Raw genomic sequence first — 23585 nt, forward strand, 5'->3', positions numbered from 1 at the left:
AAAGTGGTTTGATCCAAGGATTTTAACTGAGCAGGATTGCTAAGTAACGAAGTTCAGATCCATTCATTCCCAATTGCGTAATCCGTTTGACCTCAAACAGTGCCGTCTTAAACATTTATCATTCATTTAGCAGCCAGCTGCTGTAATTTGTTCTTCTAGCATGAGGTGGGACCCAAATATGTCTGTAAATATTCCCAGGCTGCATGACATTGGTTTTTGTCAATGCCTTGTTAAACATGATTAAATGTACTGACAGCTTTAGCATGCCTTAGCTGTGACAGCCTTCTGTGTTTCATGCACTATTTTGGGGAAAGTTGATAAGAACATAGTTCTATTCATGTTTACACAACCAGCTCATGATTTAGTATAAGCAGAAATGGCTGTGTGTGGCAGGCTAAGTTTCAGGTTATTTTCTCCCAGTATAATGAGGACAGTTAATTTAGCTTTATCTTATACAGTAATTTCCCCACAGGCACCTGAGCACAGTTTTCTTTGCATGTCTTGCAGGATCATCTAAAAATACTCACAATCAAATATAGTGAAAGACAGCGTGTGACTCGGTGCCACCGTCACTACGATTCCTAACACATCCGTCTCTAAGTGGTCATTTTAATCTGTGATATACTGTGTAAGAATAAAAGTCAACATACGACTTGGCTCCATTGCCTTTATTAGTAAAGTGCTCAGCCAAGAATTAAATTCTTATTTACTAACATGCAATACTAAAAACAAACAAATGTGTGGCCTATCGATAGCAAGAATGAAGACATGGCAACAATATTTTCATAGAAAAAAAAAATACAGTGTAAATTCAAGTATACACACAGAACTTCAAGTAATGCACACTTCCTTTTAGAAACACAAAATACAGTATTTCAAGTTGCAAAGAAAACAAATATCTGTGTCACATTCTTTGACATGATTTCAGAGTCAGCAGAGGACAGCGACTAGTGGTTTCTACTGTGGGTGACGTTTGGGTCATTAAAGTACATTCTTAAGGTTTTCAATAATCCATCTGGGAATAAAGGTACTGTATATAGTTCTGTGCATCCACTTAAATAGTAAAACATGTACAATTTAAAAACTGCTTTGACCTTCACAAAAATAGTTTGAAACCATAGTGACCTGAAATCCTCTAAGCTTCTGTCACAGTTGATTCACTTGATTTATATACATAATCAGTTTGGAAATACATAACTACATTGTGCTGAGCTGCTTCGAAGGAAAAGTTTGACATTTTGGAAAGCAAACTTAAAAAGCATTAAATAGGCAAGTTGGAGATCAGAATTACTGTGAAATTGTTTAGCCATCCGAGGCAGAGGAAACAAGCTGTGGGCACAGCTGACATAGTGAACTTATTTACATAACCAATGATAGAATATTAGCGTTTATCACATTCATGACTATCTTCTGGCAAATGTAAATCCAGTATTTACTCTGCTTTAGTAACTGTGTGATTTTGATCTACCAACTCCTAAGGGAAATATCTGGTCCTTTAGCTGCTAAATGCTCCACTGTTATCACCAGCTGCTACAGTAAATGTGTATATCTGCTGTTTGGTGCTGATCAGGAGGTAGTGCCTGCTTTTCAGGTGTCTCGGAGACAGGAAATAGTGTCATGAGAGTGGTGAGAAGGAACCAAAACAGATGTAGAGCTACTGGGAGAAGCAGATCTATAATTCTCTTAATGTGATCACTACTGGTCCATTTGTCAGATTGTTTCATGTCAGACAGGATCAGCTAGTGTAGCTACTTTTAAAGGTATCCTGACCCAGGCATTAGCATTTTTTAAGGTAAGTAATTATCACATTTTCATTTGTAGACAAAGTGGGAAAAAGAAAATGATGTGTCAGACTGTTTCTTCCCCTAGCGCTTTTTAAAATAAGGTTCAAACAAACTTGATATAAATGTTAACTTTTTTGGTCTTGTGATGTACTGGAGACCCCTTTAGATGGCTGGGATTGAGTCCAGCTCCCTGCTAGGCTATTAGGATGAATGTTAAATGTTTGGCTGTTTCTTTTTCTATACAGAAAGATCAAAGCAACTGTCTTCCCCTGGTCTTTATTCCTGTGATAATGAGCTTCTCATCTAACCTCTGCAAAAAAACCCATAAATAAGCTTATTTCCCAAAATGTCAAACTGTTTGTTTAATGATCTCTAGTCATTCCAGTGGGACAACAACTCTAATACTCAAGCAACAGTTTACACAATACAAAATTACTGGTAATCTCTATATGCATAGATGGCGCTTGAACAAGATAGGAATTCTGATGGACTTCAGCTACCAATGGTGCAGTAGTCAGTGGGTCCTGGTTTTCAGGACAGCAAAACAAACCAAAAAAGCTCTGTTGCTCAAAAAACAGAGAATAGAATGAAGCAATTACACATATCTAAGACAAAAAAAAAAACTGGTCATCGTTTCATCACTGGACCTGCCAAGCACTACACATCCCACCAGGACAATCCCGTACCTCCCGAGCACGAACCCCATAAATTTTAGCTTTTAGGAGAGAGCCGTCTCTGTAGATTTTCAGGCCAGCAGCCATGCTCTCCATATAGGGGTCACACAGTTCTACCAGATGTATCCTCCATCATCTGCCTCACCTTCCTCCTCTTCCTCCTCTTCTGCCTCCTCCCCGTTGTCCTCCGCCTCCTTCTCCTCCTCATCTTCCCATCCCACTCCACTTCCAAAATCTCCAGAATATCCCATCACTTCATCTGTAAAAAGTGGATCAGATCAACTTAATTTCAGAAAGAAATTAAAAAAACAAGAACCACACAGACACGACAACACAAACAGGACTTATTTCCTGAAATAAGAACAATATTTTATGTCACTAAAGCTTTGATTTTTACTCTCTTGCATACACGAACACAGACAGCTGGAGACTTGATGGCCGAGTAGTCATTCCTGTTATATGTCTCTGAAGTCTGCCGCCTGGGGCATATTCACAATTGGTGCATTGTAATGTAAAGTCTCTCTGGGTAAGTCTGCATGATCACAGAAAATTGGCAAGCATGCAGACACATCAAGGACACTAAAGCTCTCCATCTGATGATGAAACATCACTCAGACCAAAGCAGAACCTAGTGGACTCATGTATATGGAAATTATATTCAAGGCCTTACTGTAGGCTTAGTTAAAACCATTTTAGCTATAGTTTTAGAATCTATTAATTGCCACATAAATAACCAGTCATAAATGTTTGGAGTGCACCTGTCTATCTTATTGGCTTATTGTGTTTTACTTTAAAAGCATAACAAATAATCAGTATAATCTGGAGTAGGGGAAAGATAAAAAAAAATCATCTGTAGACATGCAAAACAAGTTTGAAAGCACATTTGCTTCTGCGTACAACACTGGAGCTACACAGAATCACCATCATAGAGCTCAGTCCTGATGATCTGGCCCAAATGCCATATTTTAGTCACTGCTTGGTCTGCCAAATAGAATGAGAGAAAATGTTGCTTCTAGTCCTCAGTTGCAGCAGAAATCACTCCACTCTTTTACTACGGCATGATTAAGATGGTAAATAAGACTCTCCATACAATGCATATATATCATATTTTCACTCAATAAAAAGAACTGATGAACACCCCCGCCTGCCAGGATTCAAATATGCTCCTACCATATTTGTTGTTAATAGATTGAATACCAGTGATACATGACCCTTATAAGATAGTGTAGTGATAAACAATTCGCCTGTCCAAACTTTTTCATGCGTCAAGCAGAAACTGTTGTATCTTTGGTTCAGTACACATAAATCTGCATTTTCTTTATTTTTCTTATCAAACCTATCCAAGAGATTTGTTCTAATACTCTGGACAGTGTTCTGGTCCAGCCAATTGACCTGTATTTTTCTGCAGGAAGAGCTGTTTTCCATTAGTGCTGAATTGCCTGTTTTCTTGTCGGTAGCTGATTTTGTTTGGATTTTGACTTTTGATCAAACAAAACAAGCAGTACTGACTGTATCTTGGATACTATTTTTCTTCCTCTGACACAAAACTAATAATTTGGTACGGCTCTTCTGACTCTAAAATCCACAAAGGGATTGAATGAGCGAAGCAATTAATTCCTGCACTGCAGAAAAGGTAAAAACTTCTCAAGTTTGCAAGTGAGAGCTCAGAGCGTGTAAAAACAAATGGAAAACTATAGAAATGTAAGGAGAAAATTACAACCTGTCTAATCTTAAATATGAAAAGTGAAATTTCAAGTTTACCAATAATAAAAAGAGATAAAATAAAAATGGCTTGAGAAATCTATTTGAATAAAGCTGATTTTCATTAGAAACTGCCTAAAATCATCTTACTTGCGATAAGTACCTAACTTTAAGGATTTAAACAAAACACGACTTCAAGAGATGGAGATTGAAAGTATTTGTTTGCCATCCTCTTACCACAGTTGGGGTTGCCATGGATTCTGGTGCCCATCATCTCTCCACCGTGCTGGTCCGCGCACCAGCACTCCCCTCGGCTCTGGTCGCACTGCACTTTCCTGTAGTAGCCGTCCTCATCGCAGCTGGGAATGTACATCCCTGCAAAGACCCACACATACAAACACGCAGCCATTTCTTGAATATTGATACCCTGAGCACACACACAGCTGCCTGATACTGATGCTGGAAATGAGTGCAGCAAACGAGAATGCCAGCACGCTTTAGTGAACCTGTGATAAGACCATCAGTTAGGATAGAGAGGCAGCTTTTTGGCAGAGAATGCCATGGAGACAGTGAAAACTTTCCCTGTTTGTTTTACACAAACACACATATGTTTGGTGGATACGATTTGGTGATGTGGTGTGTTTCCTTCTATTGCCAGAGTGGCATATAAAAATATAGTGACAGCCTCTGTGACAGAGCTCCACTGTTTCAGCATCCCTCAGGATACTTGTCAAACCCAAAGCAAAGCTCTCTAACAAGCTCCAACCCTCCCCACCCCAATTCTGTGAAAAAAAAAACCAATCACAATAAGTAAGACGAGTGGGCTTCAGGGATTGGAGAACCAATCTCTAGGTCTGGAGCTGAAGAAAGAAAAGCCGCTGTGTTGTACAGTATGTTGAGCACGCAGTATGTAGAGCCTGTGTCGTGGTGTTTCTTGCTGGGCCAGACGGCCTTGCTCTGTGTCAGCCTTGCTCTCTCCCAAAGCCAAGTGCTGCCCCCTAATCCCCCCCCCCCCCCCCCCCCCAGCCTGATTAGGGCCTAATCCTAGCCGTGTGCTTGTGATCTCTTTAATGAGCCTTCTACAGCTTCTTGCCTGCTGCTTCCAGTGCTTTGTTACATAAGTTCACCAAGAGACTCAAAGCCAATCTGAGGGCACACACCAGCTTGATGGCTGAGCTGTATGTCTTTGAAAGGATCTGAGTTAAAAGAGCAACAAGATCCTGCTCAACATATGTTCCTATGCAAGCGTAGTGGTTAAAAACCTTCAAATATATATTTAACAGCACAGTATTGTAATGAAAAATGTATTTACCCGGCTTCTTTTTGGCTGCCTCCTGCACTTGGATCCGCTCCAGCTCAGCAAGGCATGGCGGCTCTGTGAGAATCAAATGAGAAAAGTGATGACAGACAATACCTAAAAGTATTCTGCCTAAACTTTATCTGAATCAATGCTCTTCATAATTACACTTTTTGTCCATATCGATTTGCGTAAGAAGTCTTATATTTCATTCCCTTGAGGATGATCGATTGTCAAGAACTTGCCTGAAAGAACATATGGATGTAGCCCAAGAGTGACAAGAAAGCAAGCTGAACCTCAAGAACAGACAGAAATGGAAACAAAGAAGAAGACACTTTGTATTGACCCCCAATCCGATAAACCTTTCTCTGTACTTCTTCACAGAGTTGCTCTTGTGTTTGCACAAAACTAGGTGCATTATTAGATCTTCTTTACTCTATTATCAAGTCACACCGCAAGGAGAAAATATATAAATGTGCTGTGCTTTTAAAAAACAGCTTAAAGAGTAATATATTGCAGGTTAAACACTTGATCGATGGGTCAATCAGCCTGCAAATGAGTGTAGTCCCAGAAAAATCCTGTTGCTTAGTAAAGGTCAGATGGGGCACGTGTGGGTAGCTGAAGGTAAGGTTATGTGTGAGATAGCATCTATGAAGATCCTCAAGCTCCGAAAAATTTTCTGAGCACACCACCTCATTAATGTCAAACTCTTTTAACCCAGTTTGACCTCAAGCTGGCCAGGCAAGAAAATTAATGCATATTTACTTATATTAATAAGTGGAATTTTAACAAAAATGTCTCCGTTTTTCCACGTTAATTGAGTCTACTGTGATTACATGTTCATTAAACCTTACTGATCAGAGCGCAATGGCTCAAAACCAGTACAGACTGTTTGTGACTAAACAGAAATAGTTAAAAAAAAACCTTGTCCAGCTCTATAAATAATATCTATGTGTTATTAATTACTACTGTAGTATAAAGAAGATCGTACTTTACAAACCCATATGGAAAAGATATATATAAATCTTATAAAGTTTGTATCTGTCTTGTGTGAAACTTGTATGAAAAGCATATAAGAGTGAAAACAGATATAAGATCCCTTGAAAAATTACATAAATGAAACTTGTATGTTTTGGATACTTACTAAAACAATATATGAAAGTAATGAGAAAGTGGCCACTTTCATGAGTAAATCATATAAGTTTTTACTATTTCTTTTCCATATGGGAAATAAACATAATGATGTATTCAGTAAGGCTTGAAATGATTAATTGAGGGTTCATTCCCATGAACCCTGTAGAGAATAAAATCAGATCTTTTTACAACAACACGACTCACCCCCTGCTGGCCAATTAAAGAAAATACAGATGTCTATCTTTTAGATACAGTCTGTATTTTATGGTAGTGACCAGCAGTGAGAGATACTGACAGCTAAAGAAGGCTTTTGAGGTTAAACCAAGTGAGGAATACATTTTCTTTAACAAGGTAGAGAGACAAAACTCATTTGTGGGCAAGCTTTAGGGAGGCATGAAGAATTACCTTCAATTGGTCAAAGACAGAAACACCACATGACAAAAACAGTCCCAAATTGGACAGCAGGAGATATGCCAATCATGATGGGGAGTTTTGTTTTCTTAGATCCGTCTACAGTTTAGTGATGAATAAACAGATTCAAACACATCTTATAAACTGACAAAGTCTAAAGTGAAGAGGACCTTGTGCTTTAAAGTATGTAGATGAAGTTAAAGAACACCATGTTAAATGTTATTGTTTTTTAAGTGCAAAAATATTCAAACTCTGGATTAAGAAAAGCTCTTTGCGTTCCCCCACTACAACATGCTAAGTGTGGCTGTTTTTAGCAGAACACTCTGTAGAGTATTTCCCAGAATAATGTTGGCCATGAGTGTGGATGTGAGTGTGAATGACTCTTTTCCTCTGTTGGCACAGTGATGAACTAGAAACCTGTTCACGGTGTATGCCACCTCTCGCCCAATGTCACAGATTGATGATACATTTATTTTACCACCTTCCAATATGTGGCCACATTTCAATGTGTTAATCCTTAATCCTTGACTTAGAATATCATGCTGTTTTTTAACAGATTTTGTGTATCACACTTCATAGCATTCATGAGCAGCCCGTTTCATCACTTCAGTGCATACCCAGTGTTTCCTTTGATTAACCTAGCTTTTATTTCACCCGTTTAGAGCTTTGACTCAAAATAGACTTCGCTCTCTGTGCTTCTTCAGAGAAAATCAATCCGCTCACTTTCTCTCCAGAAGCAGAGGCACCACTCTGCTGTAGAGACCTTCCCATCCTTGTAGCTGTCACAGGAGTTGAAGAAGGGTCGGATGCAGACCTCATACTTGTCCAGGTTAATAGCCGCCAGCTCAGCGTGGTCAAGATACAGATCGTTGTTGGTGTCCAGCTTCGAGAACATCCAGCCGATGGAGTCCTTGCAGCTGGCCACCAGGCTCTTGTCCAGTGCTGTTGGTTATTAAAGCATTTTACTTTGATTTCTTTCTGTCTGCACAATTGAGTCGTAAGTTTGGAGGATGCAGAGAATAAAGCTGTTTCGTGCGTTTCTAACCTGAAGCGGTGCCAGCTCCAGGCTTGCCAGAGTTGTTCTGCTTCGCATTTCCATGAAGGAGTTGGAACCAGTCTCTCAGACGGTCACCCAGGTCTGCCAGGTCCTGCCCAGTGCAGCTCTCTGAAGGAGGAAAAAGGAAATTCCTACATTCAAAATCCTGGCAGACACTTAACAGCAACCTGAGTCACTTTCCCTAAAGGCAAGCACAGACTCAGTACTGCTTTATAATGCCCCTACAGTGAACAGAACTAAAGGGACAGATTTTACTCACAGTAGAGTGGTTGTTGAGCTGTACAGCTGGGTTTTCACACTGTGATTTATTTAAGTGCGTGATGTGCTAATCAAAGAAAACATTATTTCGCAATTAACTCTGTGGCCGCAAATTGCTGCTATCCAACAGAAATCCACTCTCAGTAGCTAAGCACTCACTCAAGACTACAGACGAAAAGCAGGAGTAACATTTCATTCATTGGATCAATCGGCATTTTCACATGCTCAAGAATCTAGACAATCAATACTGTTTGGCTGCAATCATAGATAGTGTACACTCTAAATAATTAATTAGTACATGATTGAAAGACCAGTTTAACCACAGGGTTGGGGGGGGGGGGATTTCAGCTAACAGTAATCTCTGAAATTGGTGAGTATTGATGCCAAATATTGAGCAAGCATCGGGCTGAGCTGTTCTGCGAGGCCTATCCATAAAGAAGAATGCGTGTGTGGCCAACAGTGCATCATAACTTTCCTTTTTTGAATTATTGACTCACGAAGATTGACAGCGATGATGCTGGCTCCCAAAATTGAAATGCACAAACACGAAGGAGGTGAAGAAAAGACACTTGCCGTGCTTTGTGTCAGCATTCGTTATGGAAACGGAGGCTGTGGAGCAAGGGCAAAATCCGGAGCACATGACGCTCAGGTCTTTGCCTGTGAGGCAAGCCTGCTGCTCCAGCTTGCACTGTAAGGAGAGAAACAGACAGACAGAGCGAGAGAGGAGGATGCAGTTAAAATATTTATGGGGGTGACCGCAGGAAAAGAGATTGGTCATTCAGATGAGACACTGCACTTAGAGAAACACAGCAAAATTGAGTTGTCATTTTTTTGCTGTCTTCTCATGCAAGGTCAAAATTAAAAACTATACATAAATCAATAAAGTTTCCTGGCACTGGCCAGTATACAGTGATGCGCTCAAAGCGACGTCAGTCATTAATCACTTGGCCACATTGTGCCTTTGCACTCATCCTCCTGCTAACAGTGATGAATTGTGCTGCCCTGCTTCACCCACGTATATGTCAGTGTAGCAGGAAACAGCGCTTGACTGGCCTCATCTCATTATTTAAAATGATGTCACGTGTTTTTGGTAATAAAGCAAAAACAAATAAAGCAATTATGTTGAGTGGGTGCTTTTACCTCTGAAGCGTAGTTATGTCCATCAGAGCCACACACAGGTGAGGAGGCTGCCACAGGACAAGGCTTGCAGCTGCCTTCGTGCACCTCCATCTGCCCTGACTGTTTGCCTCTGAAATCCAACGCAAAAAAATAATATATCAGAGGTATCCGTCCATTTCTGACTCTAAGAACACAAGTTGGGAGTAGCCACAGCTCACTAACCGAGTAGTTGGAGCTAAATGTTAGCATGGCACGCTAACATTCTGAGGATCAAATCAAAGTCTTTCTAGAAATCTCACCATCTTGAAACAAATCTGAGCACTTTTTGGGGCAGATATTATAAAGCATTATCTAAATCTACTTTAATTTCATTGGTCAGGACATAAAAATGCACATACACAGAATCAGCAAGCACATCAGATAAAAGAAACATCTTCATGTTTGTCCAAAAGTAAGGCATTAAAAAGTCTTTTCCCTCACTCTGGAAGTAGTGATCTGGGGCAATTCTCTCGGTTCCAATTCTGGATTGTTTGACTGCCATGTTGCTCTTAGAAAATCTTACAGCTGAAGCTGATGCCATTACTTTCACAGCTATTCACTTTTTAGTCAATCATAAACTATCACCGAAGACTAGCAGTTTTGAGGTGAATTCCAGATGTCTGTTTAAAATCCAATATTTCTATATAGTAGCCAATACTTTTCTTTCAGACACACAAAATATAAACAGATTTTTTTTTTAAATGTTTCAAGTCTGGTTATTTATTTACTCATTTATCCTCTACTGGACTGCTGGGACCAGCTGGTTGTTGTATTTGTGGCTTTATAACAAGAGTGCCCCCTGGTGGGCAAACTCATAACAAGGTTGAAGGGTGTTTCTTCTTCTGATTTATCGGCTGCTACAAATGCATATAAAAAAGATCAGCAAAGAGGCAGTAGTGGCCAATAAGTTAGTCAGCCTCTACTGTATGATACTTTATCTATCATATAATTACAGCTAAACTAAAAGTTAAGTAGCTTTAAACTCAAAGTATGGCTTCTTCATAGTATTTCACTGGAGGTATTTACTTTTTGAACAAAACATTTCAAGCAACTACATTTTTATCTGATTTAGGTGCTTGATGAAAATTGGAAAAGGATTGCCAGCAACCGCAGATTCCTCTTCCTCAGGTCTTATTTCTATTAAGTTTGAATGCATTTAAACTTCCTTGGACAACAGAGTCTTCACAGTGTGTGAAATGTAATGTAGCAGCAACTGCTGCTGAATGCATTAGGTGGAATTTCTCAAAGTTGTGAGCAACACAAAACAAATTCCATTCCAGAAAGCTCAGGGGCAAACTTCTGAGATCCTTGTTAAAAGAAACAGAAAATTTTCTGTATAGCTACATGTTATAAATCTGAAAGAGTGAGTGAATATGTTTTCTAATTTGGATGAATTGGCCCTATAATATTTGCCGGCTTGTACAGGTCAAACACATAGCTACAAATCTTCTGTAACAAGCTGTTTTCATTACAACTCTGTCTCATTTAATACATCCTGCAAGCTACAAAACACCACAAGGCGCTTTTGATTATAACTGCTAGAAAGTCATAATGTGCCTGTTAATATTTGGATGCACCGTTCATGAAATCCCCCTCGGTTGCTTTGCCCTCACACATTGATTGACTTCATGTTTGGCGGGCACAAGCACAGGGCCTGCTGTACGACTTCTGCGGCTGCTACTTAATGATGCTAGGACGGTTTAGTGCGGTTGCGTTCCTGCTTATTACCCATTATTCGACACAGTCTCTCTCGTCTCTGGAGTGACTCTGTAAATGAAGCACTTTATTGAAAAAGATAAATGCCTGTCGCTGCAGATAGACTTTGCAGGTAGTAATAATTCACTCCATTAATTCTTTTCAGCCTCCAACTCTGCTCATTTGTTTTTCAGAGAAAGTGGAATGAATGGGTGAGAGAACAGATAAATGCTTCTCGCTGTTTCTCACAGACAACTAAAGGGTCTTTGTGCAGAGGGCAACATTTGAAATCAGAATATAAACCCTACTGACACATCACTATATTGGCAAAATTACAAAATTGTCCCTAGGACTGCTTTTGATCAAAGTATCTGGTACAAAAAATGATTAAAAGATCTCGTCTTTCAGCTCCATAACGCAATATTACAAATACAAGTGGCTAATGTTTAACCAACTGCAGCTACGTGCTCTGTCAGTCAGATGTGCATGTAAGATAAGTCACGACTATTATTATATGCAGCATATAGTGCTCTGAAATATGTGACAAAAGTATCTCGTACTGATTTAGAAAAGGACAACACGGGTCCATTTAAAAGATCAGCTCTTGCCATTTTTTCTTTAACATATCTACTAATATCTCTAATTTCAGAGCTTCAGCGCAAACCATCTTTCTCCTTTTGCTTCATATTCTGGTATTATCTCCATGGCGACTTTCATAAAGCACATTGAGGACCACATAGTGCTCACGTTTATCTGGGCCAGTGAAACTCCCCTTTCTGTTTTTGTAAAAGATATTTAAACTACACATTTAATCCTTGAGATATCTCAATATGCAATTTCAACATAATGTCTCAGTTTTTCTTCATGATAAAGAAATGCTGCTGTAGTAGCTGAAATAATCTATCAGCACAACTTCAATTGTAAGAAATAAATGTGTGAAATTACTTTAAAAGTTCTCATAGCTTATTGCCTAAATAAGCCAAATATTCCATTGTAGGCAGTGTACAAGAAAAAGCAATCCCATAAATTTCTATAATCGATAGTGAAAAACGAACTTTTCCGTCATTTGTTTATCTATTCATTCTATACTGTAGTGAAATTGGCCACGGGGAAGGTCTTTATCAGTAAGAAAAGCTGTAAAAACCTATAAAAACACAGTTAAAATTCCAAAACGTATGCCCGCCTTCCTTTTCCAAAGTCATCCAATTGGCCGGAGTCTTACCAGGCCAGTTTTGACTTTCCTGTTCTAAAGCAGTGCAAAATATAAATGTCATTAAAGCTGTTTGAGACATAAAAATAAAAACACTTTTGCTAAACAACACAGAGGATGTTTATTTCCATTTAAAAGTTGTAACTCATAGATTGTTTTCTACATGTCAGTGTTGCAGTGGGCAATGAAAACAACTTTTAAAAGTACCTTCAGTGGGCTTGAGAATTCTTTCAAATACCAGCAACACGTGAGTCTCAGCTGAAAACTTGTTTTCTTAACCTGCTCTTATTCATCTCTTCTCCCACTCACCAGCTGCCCAGGTTTTAGTCATTTCCACCAAGAAAGTGTTGACGTTACAAGTATTAATACATATTCTCACTCAACTTTATACACTTCCTGGACATTCTGTCACTTTCTCTTGTGTGAATCTTCCTCCCGAAGTCCTGAGCCATTTCTAACTAGAGCTTGCTCAGCAGGAGAGTTTAAGCTCCACTCATGGCACTTCACAGAGCCTCTTAAATTTGTTAGCCAATCAATTAGCCAATAATTAAAGCTTTATTTACATAGCCCTTTTTCAAGACAATAAAATTAAGGTGATAGTGATTTACAAATGACCTATGTACACCGAAACCTACAGAATTTAATCTGAGAACATTGGAAGAAAGTCCAAAATCAGCAGCAACAATGCAGAGTAAGACAGTAAAAGATTGGTAGATGGCCTATTTAACCATGAATTTTTCAAACATTATATAAAAGCTACTTTTTGTTCATTAACTCTTCACCTGATAATTCTAGTGCTTTTAACTGCTGACATCATCCTGTCCACTTGGAAATCTACGACACGTTTGAAAAAAAAAAAACAAGCATCGAAGCTCTGCAGCTCCTCCTACCTGTGCTCCAGTTTTTTGCGATTGACACACATGGCCCTCTGGTAGCCCTGAGCAATGCACACCTTATGGCGACTGCACTTCACATTCTGGCATGGATCCTTGGTGGTGTCCAGGGCTGCAAACACAAAAACATGAAGAGTGAAAATCCAATGGTGTCGTTCACACCTAAGGTGTTGCAGTTTCATTCTCTATTTCGGTCACCTACAGCAGACAAATGGAGAGCTACCGGCTGTTTTTGTTACTTTTGACAAGGAGCATGCCTTCAGTAGATTTATACCAAACACTGCAACCCCACAAAAAGACAAAGCTGCTTTAATCAAGTTCTGTGTTCTTGCGCCATTTCAAATGATCCATTCTCACAAACCTCTCTCTGACACAGGCGTATACAATAAAAATCATGAAATGTGTATTTAAAAATATTCCACCAGTGTGAACAAATGAGTCCATTGATTATTTAGTCAGCACTACTGGGCGCCTAGCTGTCATTAGGCAGCCTATCATCAATAGTACAGCCTGCAGTCTCCAACTGCAGGCTGTCTGTGATTGCGAGAAAACCTGACAGCACTGATTGAGCATCTCTTTCTCTCAGCTTGTCACATCTCACTTCCCCCATGTCAACCTATCACTGTCTCTCCCCCGCTTGCCTTTTCTCTCTCACACAGAAATACACACTCCATCTTTGTCTTCCACGTTCCCATTCTTTCTATCCTCTTTCCCCTCCGCACGCTGTCTCCCTTAATGTCTCCTTCTATCTTCAGGGAGTTGAATTGTTCGATGCCAGTCTCCTTCCCTCTAATAGACTGAGATGGAAATAGAACTGTGTCCTCCACCTTTCTCAGCCAATGGTCAATGCCATCCGAAAGTGGATGTCACACCGTCCCAGTCCATTTAACGCCTTGCCGGAGCGAGCTGGGAAAACTCAAAGGCACAGATAAATTTAAGAGTGAGTGGCAAGCGGCAGTCGGCAGTCGCTAGGAGAAATTTAAGTTGTGAAATCCTGAGTCAGCTTCGAGCAGCTGCTTTGTAGTCAACACGGTCAACATACAAGGTGGCTGCCAGCCAGATTCCTGCAAATCCCACAACTAGGTAATACTTAGATGCTAGGGAAGTATGAGGGAACATTGTACTTTTATAGAATCAGTGGATGACAAGACAACTCACAGAGAATCTAGAAATACTGTCTGCCTGTGGTGTTTTTGTACTATAAGACCATGCAGGAGACCAAGCTGCTGACAGTAGTTAATAAAAAATAGAGTCTGGCAGCACTTTTGTGCTAGCTTGTCCTCCACAGGCCTTTGTTCCACAATGTACGCTCTGTTACAGAGAAAATGTGTTTGGTCCTATTGGCTTATTATTATTATTATTATTTTGTTGTTGTTATTTTTCAGGAGATACAGTCATATAAAAGAGTTTTTCACACTGCATAGGGTCCTTTGAAAACCAGGTACATCTCATGATTCTACGTACAACCACCTTTAGCAGCAATAATTTGAAGTAGTGATGTTCTGTATTTATCAGTCTCTCATATCATTGTTGGGGAGTTTTAGGCCCACTCTTCTTTACTATATTGTGTCAATTCAATGAGGTTTGCAGGGATCATTTAGGCTCAGCTCTCTTAACGTTCTGCCGCTGTGTTTCAATCAGGTTGAGATCTGGATTGCAACTCCTTTACTGTTTTCTTTTTGAGTCATTCTGTTAAATTTGCTGCTGTGCGTAGGATCGTTTCCTGCTGCCTAATTTGCACCGAACTTTAGCTGTTGGACAGACAGCCTCACAGAGGAGTTCATGATCAACTCAGTGACTCCAAACGCCATTAAAATGCCAATCCAGTCACAAGATGTGAGAGTAAAAGCTATATCTGAAGCTTTTATATTTAGTGGGATGAATGGGATGTGTAAAACCTGCAAGATATAACCCATTTCAGTAGTATGTAAAGAGCATAATGTCCAAGGTGTCCAGGTTCTGTGGCTGCAAAAGAAGCCCAAATCATCACGCCTCCACCACCATGCTTGATATTTGGTATGAGGTGTTGATTTGCTTGTTTTTGCGTAACAACTGTGCATTATGGCCAAACATGTTGGTCTCATGTGTCCAAAGAACATTGTTCCAGACGTTTTATGGACATATGATTTGTTCAGATACAACTTTTCACACGTAAGCTCTCCTGGCAACCTTTGAAACAAACCATACATTTTCATGACTGTCTTTCTCTACAGTCATGAACTTTAATATTTAACAGACTAACTTAGGTCTGACTGAGGAATCTGCACAGTCCAGCCCTGGGAGGGATTTTTTCCTTGCTCCTGGGAAGATTGCAGTATTGCTACATGTGAGGCATTTATATTGGCTTGTGTTTGGTGGGATGAATTTGTTTAAACAATGCAAGATATAAGCCAGATATATATAAAACACAATGTCTAGATTAAAGACCTGGGTCATGCTCCCCCTTTTTAAATAAAAAACATATTTTTTCTGTGTTTAATTCTAGTTGACAACAAATTAGATGAAGACATTTGATTACTTTTTGGTGTGGCTCTAAGAATTTCTAAAACAGTAATTTGATGTTTTTTTCTGAGATGTTTTTTCAGTGGCCCAAATGAGCTGAAAGGCATTAGTCACTCCATCCCAGCTGGGCATGATCATGTTGTGTTGGTGTCATATTGTACCACACACAGTTTAGAAAAAAAAAAACAACAGAAAAAAAGCACTGGCTGTTACATACATGTGCGACTGAAATGATATGGAGACACTTGCAGAATAAACATTTGTAGTCATTAATATGCTTAGGAGTTTGGGGCATATTTTTACAAGTTTAATTTTGAGATTTTCCTAACTGAATGAATGTTTTGTTATATATTACTTTGCATAAAAACAAATTTACTTGCAGGTGCAGTAGCATCTAAAACACGAGGAGAAAAATCCCCCTGGTTCATCTTCACATGACTCCAGATTACACACTCTGCCGTTCTGTAAAACTCCCTCGAGCAACAGAAGTCGATAAAACAAAAACTAACCTCAAAGTAGAGCAGGATTCCAGATGCATTATCATTTCAAAGGGCAACAACTTGTAAATAGCCAAAAAGAAAAGAAAATGAATACAAGTGGGATAGGGCTGGTATTATTTTTGCTGTTTGTCTTAACTGAATTACAAACCAATTTGTCCAAACTGTTCTTCTGCTGAGTGGAAATTCATGACATAGCATTTATATTCAGCAGAGAAGCCCGAAGACAGATAGCAAGACTCTGTCAGCAGCGAAAGCTCATAAACTTTCCGTCATTCCATATAACACTTTTTGTGACCACTTGACTTTTATTCGCTTCATCTGGTCCAACAGGTAGTCTGCTCTGTCATTTTATTTAACCCCAGCAGCTGAATAATAGACAGACTCTACTGCTGATAGTACATTTGTCTCCAGCCTCTCTTTTGATTTAGGACATAAAAGCTCAACAAAATTCACCCCAATCTGTCACCCCATATATCATTTTGACTATTTCTTGACAATAAAGAAAAAAAAGCGAAGCTATCTAATATCTTCAGTATGACTCAATGTGTCACATCAGCTCTCCTTAGCACAAGTCATCATTCAAGTTTTCCCCAGGCTTTGTCTGGTTTGTCTTACATCATCTGTCACTGTGTATTTGCTGAGTGGTTACTATCAGGAAACTTTCATGGAGGCAGGAAGCAGAATTTGGTTTGTTTTACTGGTGTAATATACCATAAACTGTTCCCACTCAGCATCTGAGTATTCACTATGACCTGAAAGCACCTGAAACCACAGCTATGGGCTTTGCAGTGAACTATGCATTGCACCAGCTAAATGTTTGGTAGGAGATACCAAAAAAACAACAAAAACCACTAGAAAACACACACAAATTGTGTGGCGCAAATAGTAGCCCCTTCAGCATCCCTCAGTTGTAACAATTGGCTATTTGAGTCTGCTCAAACATGTCAGCTCAAAGCAGTCTTGCAGTTCTCCTCTGAATGCATTGATTTGCTGCCATGTTACTGGATGATTCGATATTTACGCTAACCAGCAGTTGAACAGGTGCACACAGAATATCTAAATATCTTTTATTTGACCTGCAGTGCAATTTTTGTCATTTAGATTGTTTTGTTTTAAGTTATTTAGTTCTGGAGATATGTTCCCTTTCTTTTACAATCTAAATAAGTGGCACATACATTTGGCACCTATGCCTGTTTTTTTTTTTTTTGTTTTATTTTGAGAAATCATGATCAGGATAATAAAAAAAAAAACAAAAAAAAACTAAAACACATCAACAACCAGAAAAAAGAACAATAAAAAAGTCACCAGCCATGTTATGACCAGTTTTGTGTAGGATCTACTTTCTTTTTACTAAACTACACCTGCAAACCATATAACAGAAGGAGACTTAATAAGAGTCTCATGTTTGTGAAAAAGTGACAGGATTTATGTTAGCAAAGAGAGGAAGGAATTTTCAAGTTAGATAGTTGTAAAATTATAAAAAAGCTTATGAAAGATATAATAATGTATTTTTGGAATCTTTGGGGTAACAGAAGCAAGCTTATAAAAAAATAAATATGTTACCATTTAGTGTGATTTCTTAACCGACTGGGTTCCATGTAGACCACAGAGGTTTATCTTTTGTCATATCTCAAAATGTGTGTTGTTTTTTATAAATTGTCCCCAGCTGGGACATACCCTGGTCATGCCACACATGGGAAGGAGAGCTGTTTCTGCTACACTGCAAGCCCCAAACCAAGCAGCAATGACCCTCCTTGGAGTGAGGAAAACTCCACCTGCTGTTGTGATTGTTCACTGCTCAGCTGGAAAATCTTCTTTAAAAAGTGTTACCTTTACTCCAAAAACAGACAGGAGGATAGCAACTGTTTGCTCCTCCTGTCACATGGCAGCATGCCCTGCAAATTGTGTGATATAACTGACTGTAATGTGGTTTTAGTCATTTCTGATCCATGTATAATCGTAGTAAGAGCTTGATTGAGATTAACAGTAAAAAGTTTGGTTCATAGTGGGTTTTGGTGGGTTTTGATTCTTTTTCGATTGTGTTCATAATATTTATGGACAGAATTACTAAGCATACCCCATAGATTGTGGGTTAAGGGTGCAATATACTCAGATTTTAAACCCTTCCAGCTCCAAAGATCTACAGCTCCTCCGTCTCCTCCCTTCTCTGGGGGAGCAGTTGTTAATTCCAGCAGTTCTTCGACATGGCCCCCACATCTCCTTGTTGTCTTGTCAAATCCTGGGCTGGAGTCCCAGCTGTCTGTATTGTTGTCTCATTCCCAAGAGCAGAAAATTTCCCACAGAACGCCCGCTCCGGAGTCCATTCTCTATAAGATTCCTCTGGTCTACCAAGATGGCGTCAGGGACCAGGAGCTGCTGGCCATCAAGTGGGCCTTGGAGGAGTGGCAGCACTGGCTTCTTGGGGCAAAAGAACCATTCCTAATTTGGACCAACCATCAGAATTTGATACACATTCAAACAGCCAAGCAACTCAATCCCACACAGGCTCTTTAGGCTCTTTTTTTTTAATCCTACAACTTTCATCTTGCCTATTGTCCTGGTTCCAAAAACGCTAAGGTGGAAGCGCTCTCCAGTTAGTTTTCCCACTCCTGCTGGTCGTTCCCTCCCAAAGTCATCAGGAGGCTTTGCACGCTTCTCCCTGCTCTCGGGGCATCCTGACCCAAATATGACCCTCCAACTCCTCCGACGTGTCCTTTGGTGGCAGTCAGTGGGTCGGATGTCCGTGAGATTGTTTCTGCTCGTGAGGTCTGTGCCCGGACCGAGGCCTCCACCCAACTTTCTGCAGGGCATCTTCAGCCCCTCCGTATTCCGAGACGTCCCTGGTCCCACATCCAGCTTGATTTTGTTACTGGTATTCCATCTGTTAACGGTCTAAACACCATCCTCACCATGTCTTCACGCTACCTCTTCCTCTACCAGTCTCTCCCCCTTTTAAGTTTGTCATGGCTTTCATCCCCCCCACCAAGAGACAGAGGTCGTCCACCCTGTCTTCCATGTTTCGCAGCTCAAGCATCGCATCACCTCCCCGGCTAGAACCGCTGTCTGAGAGATTCAGATGCTGTACCAACCTGTTACAGTGAAAAGAGAGCTGTGCATAAATGCAAATATGTTTATTTAATGGCTAATCTACGTGTCTACCCTCAGATATGGTCATGAGCTGTGGGCAGTGACTGAAAGAAAGTTTCCTCTGTAGGGAGTCTGTGCTAAGCCTTAGAAGATAGGATGAGGTCATTTGGAAGAGATTCAGAGTACAGCCGACTACTCCTACACATCAAAAGGAGAGTTTGAATTAGTTTGGGTTCAGCCATGTAATGGCGGTACCAAAGCAGATCCATGACACACTGGGGAGAGTGCATCTCTTATTTCAATTGTTTTATATTGGGGTCACTGGAGCCTAACCTAGGTGTCATAAGGCGAGAGGTGAGGTACACCCTGGACAAATCACAGGGCCAACATAGAGAGCAAGACAACCATTCATGGTCACATTCATACCAACAGACAATTTAGAATCACTACTTAACCTAACCCCTCTGGACTGTGAGAGAAAGCCAGAGTATTCTGAGAGAATCCATGCATAGAAGGGGAGAACATGCAAACTTCACACAGAAAGACAGATGAGGGATTTGAACATAAAATAAGTTTTGCTATTATTATAATTTTGCTATTATATTGCTTCTTGCAATAAATTATTCTTGGGGTGCTCAGGCACCCAGTTGTTAGCTCATGTATGTTAAATATGTTGGTAGGATGAAGGTTAATTGCACATCCAGCATACACAGCACAACATTAGCACACCCAGAGTCGTGCAATATTTACTTGTCTTTTAGGTCCCTTTTGGTCTCAACCAATTTGTGAGAGAAACAGCTGAATTTTTAGGTCTGGCCACCTAGAGCTCCACTATGTTTACCAGCTAATTGCCAAATTTGTCCGCCTCCCATTTGATGAAAAATAATGTAACGAGGGTTTACAAAGAGCCTTTTTCCCGAGAACAGCTGGCTGCTGTGGCATCTGGTAAACAACATCAGTAACAGCAAAGCAAAACAGAGTTGCAGGCTACAAAACAACATAAAGATCTGATAGATGCTAAAATGCCCCACATACTGATGGAATAGGCGGAAATTTACAATGACAGTGTCACATTTCACAAAATCATTGTTACTATATAACTGCTGACTCTAGCAGTTTTAAAGTAGCTGGTGGATTCATCTTAAACAAGGTTGCCAGGAAACAAATGAACTTGGTGAACGATTTCCATGACCTAAAACTGTGTCACACACTACTTCGCTGCATTTCCTTACAGAAGCACAGCCCGGAAGATAATGGTATTGTTTCAGATAATGATGTGCAACCCGCTCATATGTCAAGTCCTTATGAAAACCTTTTGTCGTTCTCCTGTTATTTATTGTCATGTCTTTAAAAATGGCACTGACCTGAGCAAAATGCATTTCCCCTTGTGCACAATTTGCATATATCTAGCTGTGTAACTGCCTCGAAGCAGCAGCTAAAAAAAAAATCACACACATCTGTCATACGGCGCTCATATACAACTCCCACATGTGAAAAATGAAATTTAAACACTAGATTTAATTTGCAGTGAAGATCAAGTAGCTTTTCCAGCTCTACTCGTTTTGTTTAGAATATGCTGCATCGAGAATTCAGTTCAGGGCCAGGATGTGATAGAGCCATTATGGGTTTTAAATCCTCCTATAATCATGTCAACAAAAGCGACGCAACTGCACTGAGCCCCCGTGCAATCTATCAGAGATTATTATTATTATTATTACACCGCAATCAAAACCATTCCAGCTGCTTTCTTATCCACGATTAGCGTCGCCGCTGTTGTCTGCGCTCGCATCTGAATTCTTCACCGAGTATGGCGCCTTGCAGTTGGACAGGCTCATCAATCAAAAGCTGTCATCATCCATTACTTTTACATTTAATAAAGTACCTTAGCGGTTCTGGGGAAAAAATAAAATCTGCAGAGAGTGTGTTACTGGGCTGCCGGACATTTAAAGCATGAAACAGTAAATCATAAGAGAGACTGTCCCGTTTTGGTGGATTTCCATTTAAGTTCATTTTAGAAGACTCTTTCATGTTCTGAGTTTTAATTGCCAAGTTAGAGCAATTCGCAGCTACGTTTATTTTCTCACGATTATCACAGAATGCAAACCACAAGTTCACCTCAGTTTTCTTTGACAACACATTATGCTTGAACAATTTCCTGAGGTTGTACACGTTGACGTGTAATCACAGCCACCTTTTTTTCTCTTTTTTTTCTTAATCTAATTAGTAAAATGCTTCAGTAAAGGGACAAAAGTAGTCTAATTGTTCAGCATAAATAAAGGTTGAATATGAGGCTCCTCTGTTAAATCAGAGTCAGCGAGTGGGCAGCTTATTGTTTCAAAACTGCCCTTGAATAAAGAGCAGTCTGTGGAGCTGAGTTGATGTCTCAATTGGCTCACTTAAAAAGGCACCAGAGGTGTCTAAAGTCTCCGGTTAGGTCCTTTGTTCTACCCAGGGCTTGCAGGTACACCTTCTTGGAGTTCTTTGCTGTCTTGTTGAATTTGCAATGAAGAGAGCTCTGATCAATTAAGTCTGCAGAATTAGTCCCAAAGGGAGTTGTGATGCGGATGAAATCAATGGTATTCAAATAGAAGTCGCCCGCACTACAGCAAGCGAGGCGTTTTCTTGAGATTACATTAGTTATTCCCCTTGTTGTAGGCTAAGAACAGATGACTGGGATAACATCTCCAGCTGCTTCTTCTCACATCTTCTTCCTTAGAGGAAGCGTGGGTGTGGCATTACAACCGACCTCCCACTCTCACCTTGCAGCTAGAACACATTGTTAGGAGCTGCTAATTAGCAAGCGCGTGTATGATTAGTGCACATATACCCTGACCTGTGAAATGATTCATACCGCACTTTATTCCCCTGACCTTCTTAAAGGGATTCCTGTATGCTAAGATGAGAGTGACTGCTTTGTTAAAACAAGCACAGGAACCTAATCTGCTGTGATTTAAACTTAAAGGTCAGGCAGATACAACCTGACATAGCAATGGTTGACTTATGGTTGACAATGAATAACATTTGGACAAAACATCAATGAATCATAAACCTTGACATATTAATTTCAAGAAATGACCTGTTTACTGAGCAACACTTTAATATTCTTCAAAAATATGACTTAGAAATATGGCCTATATTACACATTTATGTTGTTTATTGCTTAAAAATAATCTCTCTGCCTGAAATTTTTTAGAGAAATCAGATTAATGTAAGTAAAGTTTCAAAACACTCGGCTGAATCAGTGCAGCTTTTCCCCCCCCGATTTACATAGTTAATCTCCGTATATAACAAAGAGCTTGTAATTAATTATTAACTTGATCCCATCCAATCATGAACTAATAGCAGACAGACTCCATCTTATTGCTTTTTTATTGCTATTTTGACATACCAAAGTCAATTTGAAAAAAGCAAGAGATTTTAGACTTGGTCCCCTTTAAAGGAACTATTTAAAAGGCAGTGAGATCACAAGTTCATTTCACACGGTTGCAATAATTTTGTACGTGCCGTAGTCTCCAACCACTGTTTTCCCTAATGTGCAATTCCCCAATGATCTTATGAAATATCAAAGATTATAACATCTTTCCGGAGGAAAGGAGTCTTTTATGAGAAAAAAAACAAAACAGCGTTTAACTGAAACATTACACAACTGAACTTCATGTTCAAATTGTCTATTCCACCTCCACAGCTGAAGTTCTTTTCTCAGCTAGGAACAGACCCCACGGAGAAAAATGGAGCCTGGTGGGAGTACTGAGTTGAGCCCTCAGCAACAAAAGCAATTACAGCAGGCTTTTCAAACTAATGGATCTGACTGAAGGCTCGGTCTCTCCTTTCCTGAATCGCAACTGTGTTCTCACCCTTCACAATCTCTGACACCTCACACCAGCGCTCACCACGAGCTGGATGACCTCAGACAACTGTCGCAGTTAAAAGAAGAAGTTGGTGCTTTGATAGCGTGTGCTGCACCATTTCATTGTCTAAAGGAGATGGCTAAAGGCAAAGAGCACTTAGCTTTTCATTATTTCAATATGAAGTATTGAGCTGTGAAAATTGTCTCTGAATGCTGTACTTTACCATACACATAAGCTGAAATAGACAATAGGCTTTAAATGAAACCACTCATCAATCCTCAGCTCTTCAAAGACAATCCTTTCCAATCAGATAAAATCAGTTTTTATGACTTACTTTCATCAGAACCAACATTCTCCTCCATGTTTTTGATGTAGT

At 39.8% G+C, this 23585-nt stretch overlaps 1 protein-coding gene across 1 annotated transcript; it reads right to left on the bottom strand.

Annotated features, from left to right (window-relative positions):
- Positions 1 to 653: 653 nt before the first annotated feature.
- LOC146568639 (testican-2) lies at positions 654 to 23585 on the bottom strand. The gene is made up of 9 exons (XM_085284812.1): positions 23544 to 23585; positions 13270 to 13384; positions 9457 to 9565; positions 8890 to 9004; positions 8047 to 8166; positions 7725 to 7943; positions 5472 to 5534; positions 4397 to 4534; positions 654 to 2717 (listed from the first exon to the last, which is right to left on the bottom strand). Exons 1-9 carry the CDS (start codon positions 23569 to 23571, stop codon positions 2572 to 2574), a joined length of 1053 nt encoding a protein of 350 aa, XP_085140938.1. The 5' UTR covers positions 23572 to 23585; the 3' UTR covers positions 654 to 2571.

Source organism: Mchenga conophoros, linkage group LG8 (genome assembly GCF_057382185.1).
Source record: "Mchenga conophoros isolate Kocher_MC1m ecotype Shallow Benthic linkage group LG8, M_conophoros_male_GT1.1, whole genome shotgun sequence".
NCBI lineage: Eukaryota > Metazoa > Chordata > Actinopteri > Cichliformes > Cichlidae > Mchenga > Mchenga conophoros.